The sequence below is a fragment of the Nycticebus coucang genome, chromosome 1 (genome assembly GCF_027406575.1).
Source record: "Nycticebus coucang isolate mNycCou1 chromosome 1, mNycCou1.pri, whole genome shotgun sequence".
Taxonomy (NCBI): domain Eukaryota; kingdom Metazoa; phylum Chordata; class Mammalia; order Primates; family Lorisidae; genus Nycticebus; species Nycticebus coucang.
Genome location: NC_069780.1, coordinates 10,715,116 through 10,732,713, shown reverse-complemented (window position 1 = coordinate 10,732,713; position 17,598 = coordinate 10,715,116). Strand labels below are relative to the sequence as shown.

General features: G+C 38.3%; 1 protein-coding gene across 1 annotated transcript in view; it reads right to left on the bottom strand.

The window, feature by feature from the left end:
- The window catches only part of CFAP299 (cilia and flagella associated protein 299), a 512,688-nt gene that overhangs the window by 13,588 nt on the left and 481,502 nt on the right, over nt 1–17,598 (bottom strand). Inside the window, exon 5 of the mRNA XM_053594869.1 lies at nt 8,508–8,637. Within this exon, the coding sequence (XP_053450844.1) occupies nt 8,508–8,637 (130 nt within the window). The remainder of the gene's footprint in view (nt 1–8,507; nt 8,638–17,598) is intronic.

Sequence of the window (17,598 nt, the reverse complement as noted above, 5' to 3'; positions counted from 1 at the left end):
CCAGTACTAATTGTATTAATTCAGTTGTGCGCTGGAACTTGAGGGGACATTCTTGCCCAGAGGCTTGCTTGAAGAAATCATTGTCTTACTGAAATTTATTCTATTTAGTATGTTTTATATTTTTATTTTTTGCTTTACTTTTTGTGTGTTTGTTTGCTTTAGCGTTCAGAAGAAAATATAGCTGGCCCCCTTATTAAGACAGATTGTGAAACTGAGGACCTTCACGGGGGAGGGGGTCTCTAAGAGAGTAAATTTGAACCATCTGCAGAAAGGGTGTAGGAATGTTACGAGCTTCCATTTTGAGAGGAACGATTTCAAGGCTGTGACAGGATGGGATTTTAAGCTCTGGGTGGCAAGGGAAATTAAGAGCAGTCAATGAACTCTGCGCAGAGGGAGCATTAAGGATGCAATTAGCACCTTTCCTACTAATAGTAGCAAGGGTTTGAGTGGGAGCTGCTTGACAGGACGGAGAGAGGAGCTGTGAGAAAGTGTTGCTGGAATCGTCTTCTACATGAAATAGCAGAAGCAGGAACAAAAACAGGTGTTTTTATTGATCAAATTTAGTTTTAATTTTAAACCTTGTTTTCTTAGATATTCTTTAGCTTATAGAAACAGAAAGTAAAATTTGACATGTGTGTTTTGTCAACAAATGTGTAACTTAATAAACAACAATGACCACACATTGACTTTTAAAAAATAATAAAATAATTGCTGCTCCCTCGCACTCACGTGCCTAACACATGGCTGTTATCCTGGACACCCAAGATCAGCACTGCAAAGTCCGCCAAAGAACCGAGGGTTAATTCATCTACCGAGGAAAGAAGAGTACCAGAGTCAATTCCTCTGGTAGTTTCCAATTAAAAATTGCTTTAGCTCTACGTATATTATGAGTGCCTAAGATCCTAAAATATTTGAAAAAAAAAAAAAAATCTCAAAAGTTTCCAGACTTACATTTGATCCTACCATTCATTTCTTTAGCGAATGTTTCCTGTAGATTTTATTCATTCAACTGGTGTTTACTGAGCACCTACCACACGCAGGAATGAGGCTAGCGAGGTCATACACAGTGACGTGGCCAGAAAGATTCCCAACCCTACGGTTCAGTTTATAGGTTTCTGTCACATTAATTTTTTCACTGGCTCTTTGAGCAAACTTCACAGAGAGATGCTTGAAGAGGCAGTGATAGCAAGAATGGTTACCCCTACCCCACACAGACTTCCTCCCCTCCTATAATGACCCAAATAGCAGACATTTATCAGCAGAAGCACCCAGGGAGGTTGCATTTCTGTGGAGATTATCCGGCCGTCTTTGGCATCTGGCCTGTACTTTCTAATCTTTCTGGGCAGCCACAAGAATGTATCATTTGAATGACTCACCAATAAGACTGTTGAATTAAGGGAATGAAGGAATGCAGTTTGATTGCTTCATGCACACATATGCAATGAAGTGAAGCAACAGCTAATCGGGTATCACTGTGCACAGCCATGGATATCAAATCCAGGCACTCTTTAGAGTCACCTGGGGAAACTTGCAAAGGAACAGATGCCTGAACCTCAACACAGATGGATTCAGTTTGGATATGGAGGAGCGGGGTCTAAGGTTCTCCTGATTGGCAAACGTGAGAAGGAGAGTGGACGAGGAAACACTTTACTGAATTGACAGGAATTGTCCCCAAATCAAGCCACAGTGGGCTGGATGTTGATAAAGAGCTTTGCGAGGAAGAGCTTGTGTGGCAAAGTAGCTCCTCGCTATGTTTGAACAATTGTGATCCATTTTCTTTCTTCTTTTTCTTTTTAAATTTTATTTTATTATTAAATCATAGCTATGTACATTAATGAGATCATGGGGCACCAGACACTGGTTTTATAGACCATTTGACATGTTTTCATCATACTGGTTAACTTAGCTTTCCTGGCATTTTCTTAGTTATGGTGTTAAGACATTTATATTCTACATTTACCAAGTTTCACATTGTAAGATGTAAGATGCACTGCAGGCGTAATCCCACCCATTATCCTCCCTCCGCCCATTTCAAAAAGAGTCTTTGGCTCCAGTTGTACCATCAAGGGAATTGATGCATCAAGTTAATAGAAACCCGTCCTGCTAACGCAGCGCACGCAGTCTGCATGGCACTCGCCTTTCAGGGTCTGCAGGGCTCAGAATAGATTCAGGAAGAGTTTTTCTACAGTCTTTTATTTCACCAATGTCCTGCATCCAACAGAAACCACACATCACTGAGATTTTGGAACATGTTTTTCGTTTGCTTGTTTTGGTATCAGCCGTTTATCAAGCCGCTATGTTCAAGATGTGATCTAGCCAAAACGAAATAGGGCGCCCACAGGAGACCCTGGCCCTTCACGTTTTTTGTGCAATTGATTTTCTTCTGTGTTGGAAAAGTGCACCCGTGCAGTTTTCTGCACAGAAAAGGCGTATCTCCTTTCAAAATAACTTATGCGCCTTCATACTTAGACATTTTGATTTTCAGCATCATGTCACAAATGGCTACAGATTCTTCTCATCAAAGTGTGTAGACTGGTGAAAAATCACAGGACTTGGCTTCCACTGGTGGAGGTCAGTTAATTCTCTCAAACTTTTTCTGCCATGACTCTCCTCCCTGCACCCCGGTCTCAACCAGGGATACCCATTCTCATTTCCTGGAGAATGTTAGAAGTCCCAATGCCCAGGCCTTATACCCAAATGGATGGGGTCAGAGTCTCTGGGAGGAGGCCGGGAATCACACATTCTCAAGCTTCCTGGGTGGTTCTGAGGCCTGGTCATCCGTGATGACAACGACGCTCTACCAGAAGTCCTGCTTCCGTCCGTGCAGCCCCGTGTGCTGCTGCTCCTGAACACCCCTCCCCCTGCGGCCTCCCCATCCTCACCCCACCCGCCCTTCAAGACCCAGCGCAGAAGGCCCTCAGGTGCACGGCGCATCCTGCCTGCTCTGAATTCTGACAGGGCTTTGCCTATCCTCTCAGGCTACTCTCTAGATCCCTGCACCCTTGAACTTAGAGTCAAACGTGTGCGGCGCATGTAAATGGTGGTGATTTAAAAAAAAAAAAAAAAAAGAGTAAAAAAGAGAATATACTTACTGTGCTTTGAACTTCTTTTGAAAATAATTAATTAATGATCTTTACAAATATTTGTGGCAACATAAGATCCTCTCACGGCACCCCAGTGAAAATCACTGTCTAGACAGTCATTCCGTGCACACATTTTCCCACCTACCCACCAATTTACCTGTAAGACTTCAGGGCAAGAAGCCCACCTTTCAGATTCACTTTCTGTACCTCATAGTGCCCAGCAGGTGTCCAGTCGTCACCAGGTGAGGACTCCCTCTGGAGATGTGAGGAAGAACTCAGAGCTGGCAGACACCTGACGGCCACCGGCTCTGCCCCCATGACGGCCACCGGCTCAGCCAGAGGCAGCCCTTTCTGCTCTCCCCCACCCTTCTCTTCTGAGGCTTGGGATGAAGTAAGCTCTTTCAAAAGCTTTTCTAAGTTTTGTCTTTGCCCAAAGGACCAGGTAGTCATAATACTGAAAGCATCAAGTCAAAATTTGCCAACCACAGCAGGATCGCTCCCTCCAGCCTCTTCATTTCCCCTGGATATTGTTTTCACTATGCTCCTCCTCTCCAGTTTTTTTCCCTCTTGGTCTGCCCTCTCCTATACCGTCTAGTTTCCTTAGAACCCGACTTTCATCCTGTGATTTCACTGCACTGGCTTCTTTCCCCATCTCCCGTCCAGTCTGGTCCAAGATCCTCACCAGTCCTGCATCCAAGGCTTTGCATGACCTCCCAGGCTTAATTCCCACCTCGCTCCTCCAAGCCAAGGCAGCAGTCTGCCTTGGGGGTTTCTTTCGTCTTTTCTACAGTAATTTTATCTTCCCTAATAGCTTTAATTTATTGTATTTACTGCCTTTCCCTCTCTTAGTTTAATTCACTCCCTCTCTCCTTCAATTCCTAATCATCCTTTAAGTGCCAGCTGAGAGATCACCCGTCTTCCACTATCACCTAACATTTTTTCCAGTTCTGTTCCTTCACCATTCCTCTCCACTAGTCCCTGTTCCTAGATCAAAACTTGTCTCTTCTCTCACTGAATTCCCAAACTATTTCTCTCTTTTGTAATATATCACTTTCTGTTTTGTACTGTAGTTGCATTTTTACATGTCTATTATTTTCCTAAAGAAACGAAAAATACTTCACTGCAAGGGGTAAAGGCTTGCCCATCTCCCATCTTTCCACGGTGTCCCATAGTATTTAAGTTTAAGCTTCATTGCTAGATTCAACTAATGATTAATCCTGAGACTGTGAGCAAGTCATTTAACCTGCCAGAGTCTATTCACAAATAAAAACCATGTTCTAATCAATAGTCTTGATCTGAGACAATTTAAATTGCATATTCCTGTCACTGCACTAGAAACTTTGAAAGCATAGACCAAAGATTTGGTATAATCTCTATAATCTCTAAATAATTAAAGACTTCTGTATAATCTCTATAAAACTTGTTTCTAATGATTAATTTATGCAAATTTTTGCTTGTTCACTTATTTGGTTCAACATAGTGGAGAATGCCTGTATCCCTTCTTTCTATCACTATTACATCAAATATGTGACATAATCTCCTTCTTACTTTAAATTTGTGTAGCATTCTTATTATTATTATTATTTGCTTTTGGAAGGAATTACCCGTTCAATGAATATTTATTGAATGCTCAGTGGGAAGACATTTTTCCAGGTGATGGTCTTCCATAGGTCTTTACTATTTAGTGAGGGAAGGGGAAACGAGGAGAGACGGTGTAACTAGGGGAGATACTTTTCCATTTTAATTGTTATGTGCAAATCCTCTCTCTCCTGTTTTCCTGGTGGGTCATGTGGGTTTTAGACCACCTATACTCTGGTGAGACTGCATTCAAATCCTTCTGCGGTTAATGTTTTTTTAAAAGTAAAAGAAAAAATGCCTATTTTTACAATTCGTCCGGATAATGAAGAGGGGAGAGTGCAAAGTGCTTCCACTCAATCCTGCTAAAGATAACACACTGGAAACATTTAGGTGGGTGTGAATCACTCAGACAAGCATTCTTCACTCAAAAATAGAAACTCGCCTTATTCATTCCAGATGTCAAACAGCTGCAGGGGAGTTAAAGCCAGTCATCCTGTTTTCAATGCAACCAAACTCTTATTGCATTTGGAACTTCTTAACCAGTGAACTCGTATTACTTGCTGTAAGACCTTACCATTTTCTTTTTCCACTATTACCATTCACAAACAACTGCGTTTCACGGGGACCACACTTCAGAATTAATGAGTCTATGTCTGTGTTGTACAAAAGAAACACATCCTGTTTATCACAGTTTCCACCTTTCATCTACCTTGACCTTCTAAATTTTAAGCACAAAGTAGTTTGGATAAAAGTATTTGAAAGCAAAGCAAAGCAGGGTTGGGTCACGTGCTGCAGTATATTTCACTGCACTTTAATCCTGGGCTTAGAAGGTGATGTTCATCTTAGGGAGAATTTCAGGATACATTATTAAGAAAAATGTTGAGTATAAAAATGTAATGATTATTTTGCTTTTGTAGTTATTAAGAGAGACATTTTAGCTTGATTCTCGTGTAGGTTGATAAAAATGTTACGTTGGATGCATGAAATATAAAAGATCATGAATCTTTAAAGAGGGCAGATAAATTAAGAAATTACATAGGAAACATACGTGCAAATTTTATATCTAGTCCATAAAAATTAGAAAAATATAAATGTCAATTTTTCTCTTACGTGGCTGTGTATTAGACCATCTACTAGCTTCATGTGAGAATTGAGTACATTGGATTCTTGCTTCTCCATTCTTCTGATGCTTTACTAAGAAGAACGTGTTCCAACTCCATCCAGGTTCATACAAAATACACTGGGGGTAGGGTAAGTAGGCAGCAGGGGGAGAGGAGCAGGGAAGGGGTTGGGTGAGCTCCCGCTCAAGGGCACAATGTTAGGGTGCACGGCACACCTCTTGGGGGTGGGACGCAATTGTAAGAGAGACTCTACCTAACAAATGCAAACATTGTAACCTAATTCTTTGTACCCTCCTTTAACATGAAACAATAAAACAAGTAATACATTAAAAAATGACAAATGTCAGTTTCTATGTTTGAGAATAGAGTGCCAGATGATCTTGAGATTACTGGCTTTTCATGGAGAAGCTTTTCTCAAATTGCAGTCCATGAACAATCTGTAGCAGAATGATACTGGTTGCTTATTAAAACTGGGTGTTTCTGGTCCCACTTGAGGCAGAATCTCTGCAAATTGGGCCCCGTGCTTTAGCGGGACTCTAAACATAGGGAAAAAAAATTAAAATAAACCCTCATCTTCCAGTTGCAAACATTAAAACCTGCAGAGTTTAAGTGAAGTGATCAAGGCCATGCAGCCAATTAATAGTAAAGCCTAGAATTTTGTTGACTAATGCTGAGACCCAAATTTTCTTTTAGCACCTCAGTTATTAATTTTTGTCTTCAAAAGTATAAAATACAAATATAATCATCCACATATAATCAGATCTCTTATCCAATAATTCTTTATTCTTACCTCTCATTATATCCTTGCTTTTTATCCAAGATTTAAAAACAAATGAAAACTTTCCTTTAAACTTATCATGCATTATAATCAAAGTCTTCCAGAAAAAAAGGGAAAAATGTTATATTTTATGTATTATTGGAAAAGTCTTTCAAATGTCCTGATAGATTATTTCAGAAGTAAGGGTTTCAGTTAAAGTTGCTTGAACCACGTAAGAGAGTGCATTCAACAGTGATTCCCCAAAGACCATAAAAACTACAGTTCATGACAGACATACTTGCAGTATGCCATTAGTTAAAGTAGCGCCGTAAAATAGTTTCAAAATTTGTTTCACAGCTGCTAATGAAGTAGTAATAACTTTAACTCTTTTCTTATATTTAATGTAGACTTTTAAAAGAAAAAAGGCTCGGTGCATAAGTAGGACCCTAAAGATTTTCTAATCCAGTGCTTAGTTTCACTAACGGGAAACTTGAAACAGAAGTGGGTAGAGTCCTTTGAAGGAGACACACTGCGTCAGAAGCTGTTAGTTGTCTACCCAAATCTCTCTTCTCTCGGTCCCTAAACCCTGTTTTCAGCTGTATGCATGGTCACCTGAATAAAGATTACATTTCCCAGACTTCTGAGTAACAAGACATGCCATCTGGCTGAGCTCTTGCAGTGGAACACAAGTGAATTGCGTGGCAGCTTCTGGGAAACTTCACGGCAGCAGGGTAAGTTCCTTTGCTCCTGTCCATTCTCCTCCATGCATTCTGCTATGAATGGCATTGTTCTGGCTGGAGATCCTTTGGCTCATCAGGAAAAGGGCCATCCTGGCCCGAATGACTGCAGAGCCGCCATTTTAACCTTGGACCACCACTATCCAGAGTCCCATGTGGAAGAGAAATAAGTTTCTATCCTATTTGTAATATTTCACTGTCTTGGAGTTTCTGATATCTGGATCTGAATCATGTTGCAAACTATAATCTATCTGTTGCTACAGAATTTTGTTCATTGACCCTTCAAATGCATAGTTATTAAGCATTTTTTATGTCCAAAGAAGCAGACTAAGCAGATACGAAACAAAGATTTTTTTTGTTTTTAGTTTGAATTTCCAGAACCTTTTGGAAAAGATTTTAGCAGCTGACTCCTCTTTCCTGTCAGTCTATTTTTGTTTATGTCCCATATGCATCACACAATTTTTATTTTTTTCACTATGAAAGAATATTTTTCTTGTCTCTGGATGTTAGAAAGATGCTGTCATGTGAAGAACATATTTTTCAAAATTAAGAACCAAACAACAACAAGAAAAAAAAAAAAACACCAAAACAATCCTAACACATGATGTCTTCGAGCAAAGTTTCAAACTTTACCCCCAGACATACGATGTCACGATAAAAAGTCATGATGCAAATTCAGTCTTTGAAAACATGTGACACGTAAATTTTTCCATGGAACGAATTCAAAATATCATGGGACATGTTTTTGAAATATCGAGGTAAAATGTTTTCTAAGTTAACACTCAGAAATACACAGAGAGCCATGCTATTTTTAGTGGTAGTAATACATACAGACGGATGTTAGAAATCTGGGTCCAAATCTGGGTCTTCCTTCTCTAAATGACTTACCTCCCCACTAAGACAAAAAAGTGCCTGGACATCTCCAGGATCCAGGTAAACAGATATGCTGCCCGTCCACCCACTGATGGAACTCTGCTACGAATGAAGACGTGTTCTCATGGGTTGTGAGTTCTATTTAAATTCCCACTAAACTCTTTGTTATTATATTCTAATAATTCACCAAGTTTTGTAGTATTATTGTTAAGACAGTACATGCTCTAAGTTTCAAAATGGTTTTTCATTTCTAGTCAAAAAATCTTAAGAGTGTCAAATATTTAATAGAGTTTTGAATAATGGAATAAATACCATCATTTGAAGAGATAGATACCTAAGTGTAAAAAAGCAGACTTACCTTTGGGTCCACGTTGAGAATTTTTCGGTCTCTTTTGTATTTGAAAAGTAAACCTTCCGGATTGTCCGAAATCACTTGATAGTTGGGAGTTGAATTACAAAGAGCGATGTGATTGTCCCAATTGTAAAAGCTGTAAAAGCAAACATTTATTAGGAATTAAGATGTATAATGACATTAAATTGACAAATACATGTCAACAAACATTTGGGGAAATTCAGTCTCAAGATAAGGGGATAGGGACAGTCCATACAACCATGTAGAACACAAAATTAAAATTCTTGCAGAAGAGATTAGATTGGGTTATACTTCAATCATTTAAATATATATTTATGATGATTTTGCTTGATTTCCTGGTTAGGACACTTAAGACCTGGGGTCCATTCCAATACTATAGTCCCAGGAACTCAAGAAGAAAATTGATGCAATTGAAGGATATTTGTTCTAGTGCAGACTCTTTGTGGGTATGAAGAGACTGTCTACTGGAAGGGAGAGCAAGCTAAGCCACTTCTTTCATTGAAAACAATTTCATATTAATTCACTTCTTTTAGGCTCTATTTTTCAATGTTTCCCAGGGAGTGAGGAACGTCTTTATGTTTAAGCAGTTGCCACAGGCCAGATATGACGTGATCTACTGTGTCACAACACCAGTATGAAGCTACCGTCCTTTCACGGACAAGGCAGGGAGACTAGGGGAGGTCAACCAGCACAGTTACGAACCCACGACTAACATGCCAGTAGGGCTAATATTTAAGCCAAGTGCTGGGTGTTTCAAAGCACATGTGCACTTTCTATTATTCAGCAATGCTGTCTAGCATTTTGTCTTTTTAAAAATCTTTTATGGAGTTCCACCACCAGTGAAAAACTCAAATCAATTTGAGGTGATGGGGGCAGAGGAATAAGTGAGAGGGGCATGGGGGTCACAGTGTATGGCACACCTTTTGGGGGCAGATCACAGTTATAAGAGGGACTTACCTAACAAATGCAAACAGTGTAACCTCCTTTTTTGTACCCTAAATTAACCTGAAACAGCAATAAAAACAATGTATGGTACCTGCCTATATTTCTCTAATTCTAGTTTTGTACCTACTTGTCAAAACTGAATATAATATTGTTATATGAGTTGAAAGAATCCTCAATACACTTATTTTTATATAGGTTACTCTACTTAACACATTTCTAATATTATTACACATCTGCTTTGGGAACAACAGTCACAGAGATAACATATACAGCTTGTGGTCCAATCAGCTTCTCAAATGAGCATAGTATTTATTTTTAATGAGTTTTCCCCTGATTGTATTTCTGGGTGGTTTTCCCTCTATTGGTCCCCTTTCTCCTTTTGAAAGTGTGGAATTCATTGATTAAACTTACTCTTATTGTTTTCTGAGGCATCAATATACCATTTTCATGTTACTATCTGAAAATAGAATGTGTTTCCTCTTAAGGTTTTCAATACTCAGAAAAGATTTATTACATAGATTATATATTTATGTCACCAAGAAAGGGGTATATTAATGAGAACTATTCTCTCTCTTCCTCTACTAACCTTTCTGTGGCCCAGGCATAGAACACCTGCCCTATCTGAGGCACCAAACAAGAAAAAGTGGTTTTCCAACCATCCTTGTTTAGTCAGCCCTCCCTAAGAAAGCAGGAATGACTATCTGATTGGTGAGCTGAGTAAAGGGTTTGTGTATTCATGGCCCTTTAGGGTCTTCAACTTGCCTTCATAAGTGAAGTTTACCATGGAAGTTTTAGTACTTAATAAATACAGGGAGGGCAGGGCACAAGGCTGAAATACCAGTAATAAATTTAATTCAGTGGTGATGCTGTGAGGAGCCAATTTGACTAGGCGCACATGCTGGCTTTTCCAATTCAATTTAATGTATAATGCAGAAGACAATTTGATCTTCATCTTACTGACTGTTCAGTTGGGAAATCAATCAATTGGAGTGGAGGACATGGGTGTCATTTTCAACTTTGCATATGAGTCTCTCTAAATAATTACTTATAAAACAAATAGATGTAGGTAATTCCAGTAAAATGTTTGAGTTATAACTATGCCTAGAGTGGCATAGTTTATATCACACATTCCTACTTAGTTGCTCAGACCTCAAATTAAAAGCTTATTGAAATCTAGGCAGGTTCCGTGTAAATATTCCTCATTTAAAAATGTTAATTTGTATAGCACATGATGCTTCTGATGCAGAAATTTGCATTCTTTGCTAACACTTTTCTTCTAAGCAGGGATGGGAAACAGACTTCATTCCACACGCCATTTTAATGGCTAATGATGATTAATATTTAATAAATATAACTAACAATTATTTAATAATTACCATTAGGTACTGGTGTGAGCCTAATGAACTAATTATCTCATTTAATCTTACCATCAACTTTGTGGATAATAACATTATCCATTTTATGCAGAACAGACAGAGAAATGGCATCCTTGGGATTCCAGCAGTGGAACCTAACTCCAGAGCCTGCTCTGCCAAATACACACACTCTACTCTCTCCCACATGTGACTGGTTGTGGCTACCGGAAGCTTCACAGCAGGTAATGCTACTGCTCATCTAAACACACACTTTCAACTTAATTTTGAGCGGACCTCAAGTCTCTCTTACAGTATAGCCATATAATAGAAATTTCGGCCATGGAACGTTACCAGGAGTGAGATTTGTTACTTCTACCCTGTGCCCATCAGAACCTTCCACATTCCTTTCCCCATCCAGCCAGCTAGAATGAAAATAACAAACCTCATGTTTGCTGCGTGTTGAAGATATTTGAGGTTCTGTTTAACACAAGGACAAAAGAGCTCATTTGAGAAGATAAGGATGTAAGTGATGTACTAAAACATTTAAGGCATTTTGGATCCATGAAGTTTTCGATTAAACAGACATTTAACTAGTGTCCAGGATACTCCAGGTAGGCCCTGTAGTTGTGTCTCTATAAAATAAAACATGTTCTTGAGATGCCATGGTTTAGCACGGAGTTTCTTAAACTGAGATCCATAGAAAACGCCTGAGAGTGTGGATTTTCTCCAAGCATTCTGATGTGTTTTATAAGCACATTTGGCTCTCTGTATTTGTGGGTTCCACATCCGTGGATTCAATCAGCCGTGGGTCAACAATATTTGGAAAACTATTTGCATCTGTAGTGAACATGTACAGACTTTCCCCCTTGTCATTATTGCCTAAACAATATTTTATAGCAATGATTTACATAGTATTTACATTGTATTAGATATTATGAGTAATCTAGAGATGATTTCATGTATATGTGAGGATGTGCATAGGTTACAGGCAAATACCATGAGGCTTGATCACCTGTGTATGTTGGTATTTGTGGGGAGTCCTGGAATCAATCCTCCAAAGATACTAAGGAATGACTGTATATTCTGAATCAATCGAATGACTCCCTTATAACTAACTATATATCCACATCATCTCAGCACCATCTGTGTATTTATATATATCATTATATTGGGGCCAAATTAAAATGATTTGATTAGTCCTTCAATTGATTAGGACAAAGAAATATGTGTCTGACTGGTTGACCTTATCTGATCTGTGATTAAGTACAATATTTAAGCAGAACTTTTACACATACAATTAAATTCTGGACTTCTAAAATCTTGCTTCTTATTTATAATAGAGTATAGTGTCAAGCTGAACAAAATGAAATTTAAACTATGAATCAATGGAGGGAAAAGTGGAAAATAAATAATGTAGAGTTCTTGTTCAGCATCTGATGGCAGAAGATACATATTAATAGTGTGGCCATTTTATTTAGAAAAGGTAAGATCACAAATACTGTTCGAGTCCAAAGGCAGGGGCAAGAAAGGCTTTGCAGTGAAAGTTTTGCGTATGGTAAATTTTGATAAATCATATGTCTGGTTGATAAGAAGGTAAAAGGGTATTTAAAGCAAAGAAAAAAATACACGAAAAGGCCTGGCCACATAAAACATCATAGAACTTTCACAGAAATCTGAGCTATTCAGTTTAATTGATCATAGAAAGTACTGTAGGTTAGGGTGATGCTGGAGGGCAGACAGACCATAGTGTGGACCTTACATGAAGTGGACTTGTTATTAGAAGACAGAAAACCATTAAAAAAGGTTTGTGCATTCCCCATAGTCTTGTGCTATAGTTGGGTTATAACCTTCATGTGAAAGCTATAATTTAGCTTCATAGTAGAGCTGAGTACATTGGATACTTTTTTTTCCATTCCTGAGAGGGGGGAGGTTTTGGGGGAGGGAGGGTAATGGGTGGGGCCACACCTACGGTGCATCTTAGAATGGGTACAGGTGAAACTTACTAAATGCAGAATACAAATGCCTGCATACAGTAACTACGTGGAAGAGTTTGATGAGAATATTTCAGATTGTATATGAAACCCGCACATTGTACCCCTTGATTGCACTAATGTACACAGCTATGATTTAACAATAAAAATAAATAAATTAAAATAATAAAAATAAAAAATAAAAAAAAAAGAAACGTCATCAAAAGCGTTCACTGAAAACAAAAAAAGGTTTGTGCAATGGGGTTATTTGATGAATGTATGTTTTAGAAAGATAATTTGGGAGCATTGCGAATTATTTTAAGAGAGGGCAAAACTTGCTCTGGCCTGGGCAGTCCTGAAGTATAACTTCAAGTTTGAAAATGAGATACTGACTTTGAAAAGATACTGTTAAGTGGAAGGGAATGAGGTACCGGTTATCAGAGAGATAAGAAAAATGTGGAGTCCAGGATTATGATCAGATTTCTGGCTTGGCTTCCTTAGTCGATGGAATGATTTACTAAAAGAGAAACCAAGAGAAAAAACAGGTTTCAGAAGGTAAGAAGTAGTTTAGTACATGTTACACTTGAAAGGCCTATGAAAGATCCAAGAAAATGAAAGTGAAGATCTTGGTTTGTGTGGTTTACTGTCCTATTTTCAACACCTTCTCTTAGTCCTATGCATGACGCCTAGGAGTAGATGCTGAATGCATATTTTGAAGCTTTGGAAAGTTTGCTAAGATGAAATCATAGATCTGTAAGTATCAGTGGCTCTTAAATTCACATGAGTGGCTGATACGGCCCTAAAGAAGGTGCAGACGAGGACTAAATCTGGGGACAACAACATTACAAGCAAGTGATGAATCAGCAAAGCAGTGACCTGAAATATCAGAAAGAGCCAGAAGAGAGTTATTTTGTTTCAAAAGCTGAGAGAGGGGACTATATCAAGAAAGAGAACTTCAAGAAGGGTAACCAAATTGGCACTTGGAAGGATATTCTGGCTGTGAAATGGTGGGAGGACAATTCAGGTTATAGAGAACTGAAGGACAAATGAGAAAAGATTACTGAATAATTATTGTAAAAAAAAAAAACCCACTAGCATAATACTTGAGAGATACATAGAAAAGTAAGGGCCAGTTTTTCTTTTAACATGAAATATTTTAGAGAACGTTTTCATGGTATAACATGGGGAAAGGAGAGAAAACAGGACTCTAAAGGGGAAGGGCATAAAAATTATAAATGAGTAGATAAATCTAACATGCAACAGCGCTATGCTATTTATTTATATAGAGAGATTAATTTGATTCTAATACAAGTACTACATATTATTTATTACTATGCCTATTATAAAGATGAGGGAATTGAAGCTGAGAAAGGGTACTTAACATTTTTCAACTTCATGCACAGAACCTACTTCATGCACAATACCTACTATGTACTAGAACTAAGTCTCAAACCTAAGCTACAAAATCTAAATAAGACAAATGCTGGCAGTGCCTGTAGCTCAGTGTGTACGGCGCTGGCCTCGTACACTGGCGCTGGTGGGTTTGAACCTGGCCCGGGCCTACCAAACAACAATGAAAACTGCAACAACCACAACAACAACATAGCTGGGCATTGTGGCAGGCACCTGTACTCCCAGCTACTTGGGAGGCTGAGGCAAGAGAAGTGTTTAAGCCAAGAGACTGAGATTGCTGTGAGCTGTGATGCCACCACACTCTACCCAGGCGACAGCTTGAGTCTCTGTCTCAAAGGAAAAAAAAAAAGACAAATGCTCTTTTGATCTGCTGTTTTTTGATCACTTTTACGTGGCACAGTAATGGTATTCTTTGCTGGTTCTCCTACAGTTCTGTTTCTACCTTTACGGAGGTCTTTGGCTCCTTGGCTCTTTCACTTTCTCTTAATTTACAACCTTTTCTCTGTGATTTTACTTATCCATGATTCATTAAATACTTGCCAGTACCTCACCTTTCTTGGTCGATTGACTCAATTTACATTGACATAGATCGGCTAGAGATGTATTCAAAAGTTCACACTCTGTGCTCACACGCCTTCTTCTGACAGCTCTTTAAACTGCAGCACTGATGAAATTGTACGTTCCTAATCTCTAACCCCTTCCAGGTTCCAGACACGGCAGAGTAATGTTTTACATGTCTCTCATCATTTTTCTCTGCCATCCATTACACGGTTACTGTTGTCTATCCCTCTACTTTCCTTTTTACTCTTAGAAGATGGCCTCATTTGTTTACTTCTTTAAGAAAATAAAGGACTTTATATGGAAACATGACCAACATCCCATCCTATCACTAGAATCTGCATTTAGACTGACTACAGCGCCTGCCTTCTTCCCATTCTACTCGGAGTTATGGTTACCCGCTTCCTCTCCAAAGTAAATACCACCTCCACATATTTTTCAAATTTCATCTCTTTTTGATTTTTTTAGTTACTTCAAATAATTTTCCAAATTTTCTCTGATGTAATCACTCACACTGCCATAAGTTTTCTTCCCAGAACTAACAAACATGCAAACAATACCAACTAGACAACAAACAAGAGGAGGGAGGGGAAGAAAGAAGGAAGCCAGGCATGGCGGTTTGTGCCTGTAGTTTCCGTTACTCATGAGGCTGAGGTGGGAGGATTACGTAAGCCCAGAAGTTTGAGTTCAGCCTGGGCAAAATAATGAGTCCTTGTCTCTAAAAATAAATAAATAAATAAATAAATAAATAAAAAATAAAAAAAGAGGGAAGGAGAAAAAGGAAGTAGAGGAATGAGGGAATGAAGTAAAAAAGGAGAAATAAGAAAAATAAGGAAAAAGAGGAGAAAAAAAGAAGAAAAACTCCAAAACCCAGATTCCCCAAGCAGTCACCTTTTCCTTCTAATTATATTACAATTAAATGATGCTTCCTCTGTCCCCTGCCCATGTTACTTCTGTCACTTGAGTTGCTGACCCACATCACCTGCTTATTTCTCCTTACAAGAATGAACTGTAGACTGTTCAGTCTCAATACCATAAATGAATTTTTTTTTTTCCCGTCTCCCAAACCTATTTGTCCTTACTGTAATCTCTATTTAGGTAACTGATTCTCAGTAAATGTTTATTGACAAAATTGACTGATATATGCCTATCGATGATACTATTATTTATGATTCAATTCATTATACTATTATTATTTTCCATTATAACAGAATCAAAGAAGTAGCACAATAAATTATTTTAAAAGGAAATTAAGAGAAAGAATATGGAAAATCCATCAGGGATTTATGAAATCTAAACCATAATGCAAGTTCAGAGGTTAAATTATATAGTGCCGAGACTCTTTACAGGGTTAATATTTGATTCAGTGAGTTTTTATACGTTATTTTGATTAAAGTCTAAATGTTCTCATCTTAAAAATGTTTGTAAAATACATTCAAAAGTACTGCATGCATAATAGAGAAGAGAGTTTATAAGATAATTTATGTTGAAATAATTTAAGATTGTTGGAATAAAAGAACAGTTTTATATTTGTTGTCCAGGATAAACAATATAGGTGGGAATTAGGCTTTCAGTGGTTGGGTGTAAGAGAGTACTTATTCACAACCCCTACAAGTACGTTGACATATGTAGAAAGTCTGTTCTTCAAGTGATAAGGGGCCTCATATATGCTCTTGGAAACAATTACTTTGTCATTTATTTATTTATTTTTTTTTTTTTTTTAATTTTTTTATTAAATCATAACTGTATATAATGATATGATTATGGGGCATCATACACTCACTACATAAACCATTTGAAACATTTTTATCACAGTGGTTAACATAGCCTTTCTGGCGTTATCTCAGTTACTGTGCCAAAACATTTACATTCTACATTTACCAAGTTTCGCAAATACCCCTGTAATATGCACCACAGGTGTGATCCCACCGATTCCCCTCCCTCTACCCACCCCCCACCTTTCCTACTTCCCCCTATTGTTAAGTTGTAGCTGGGTTATAGCTTTCATGTGAGAGTCCCAAATTAGTTTCATAGTAGGGCTGTGTACATTGGGTATTTTTTCTTCCATTCTTGGGATACTTTACTAAGAAGAATATGTTCCAGCTCCATCCATGTAAACATGAAAGAGGTAAAGTCTCCATCTTTCTTTAAGGCTGCATAGTATTCCATGGTATACATATACCACAATTTATTAATCCATTCGTGGATTGATGGGCACTTGGGCTTTTTCCATGACTTAGCTATTATGAATTGGGCTGCAATAAACATTCTGGTACAAATATCTTTGTTATGTTGTGATTTTTGGTCTTCTGGGTATATGCCCAGCAGAGGAATTACAGGATTGAATGGCAGATCTATTTTTAGATCTCTGAGTGTTCTCCATATATCTTTCCAAAAGGAATGTATTAATTTGCATTCCCACCAGCAGTGCAGAAGTGTTCCCTTTTCTCCGCATCCACGCCAACATCTCTGGTTTTGAGATTTTGTGATATAGGCTAGTCTCATTGGAGTTAGATGATATCTCAAAGTAGTTTTGATTTGCATTTCTCTGATGATTAAAGATGATGAGCATTTTTCCATATGTCTGAAGGCCGTGCGCCTGTCTTCTTCAGAGAAGTTTCTCTTCAAATCCCTTGCCCAGCCTGCGATGGGATCCCTTGTTTTTTTCTTGCTGATGCGTTTGAGTTCTCTGTGGATTCTGGTTATTAAACCTTTGTCAGAGTTATACCCTGCAAATATCTTCTCCCATTCTGAGGGCTGTCTGCTTGCTCTGCTTACTGTGTTCTTAGCTGTGCAGAAGCTTTTTAGTTTGATCAAGTCCCAGTAGTGTATTTT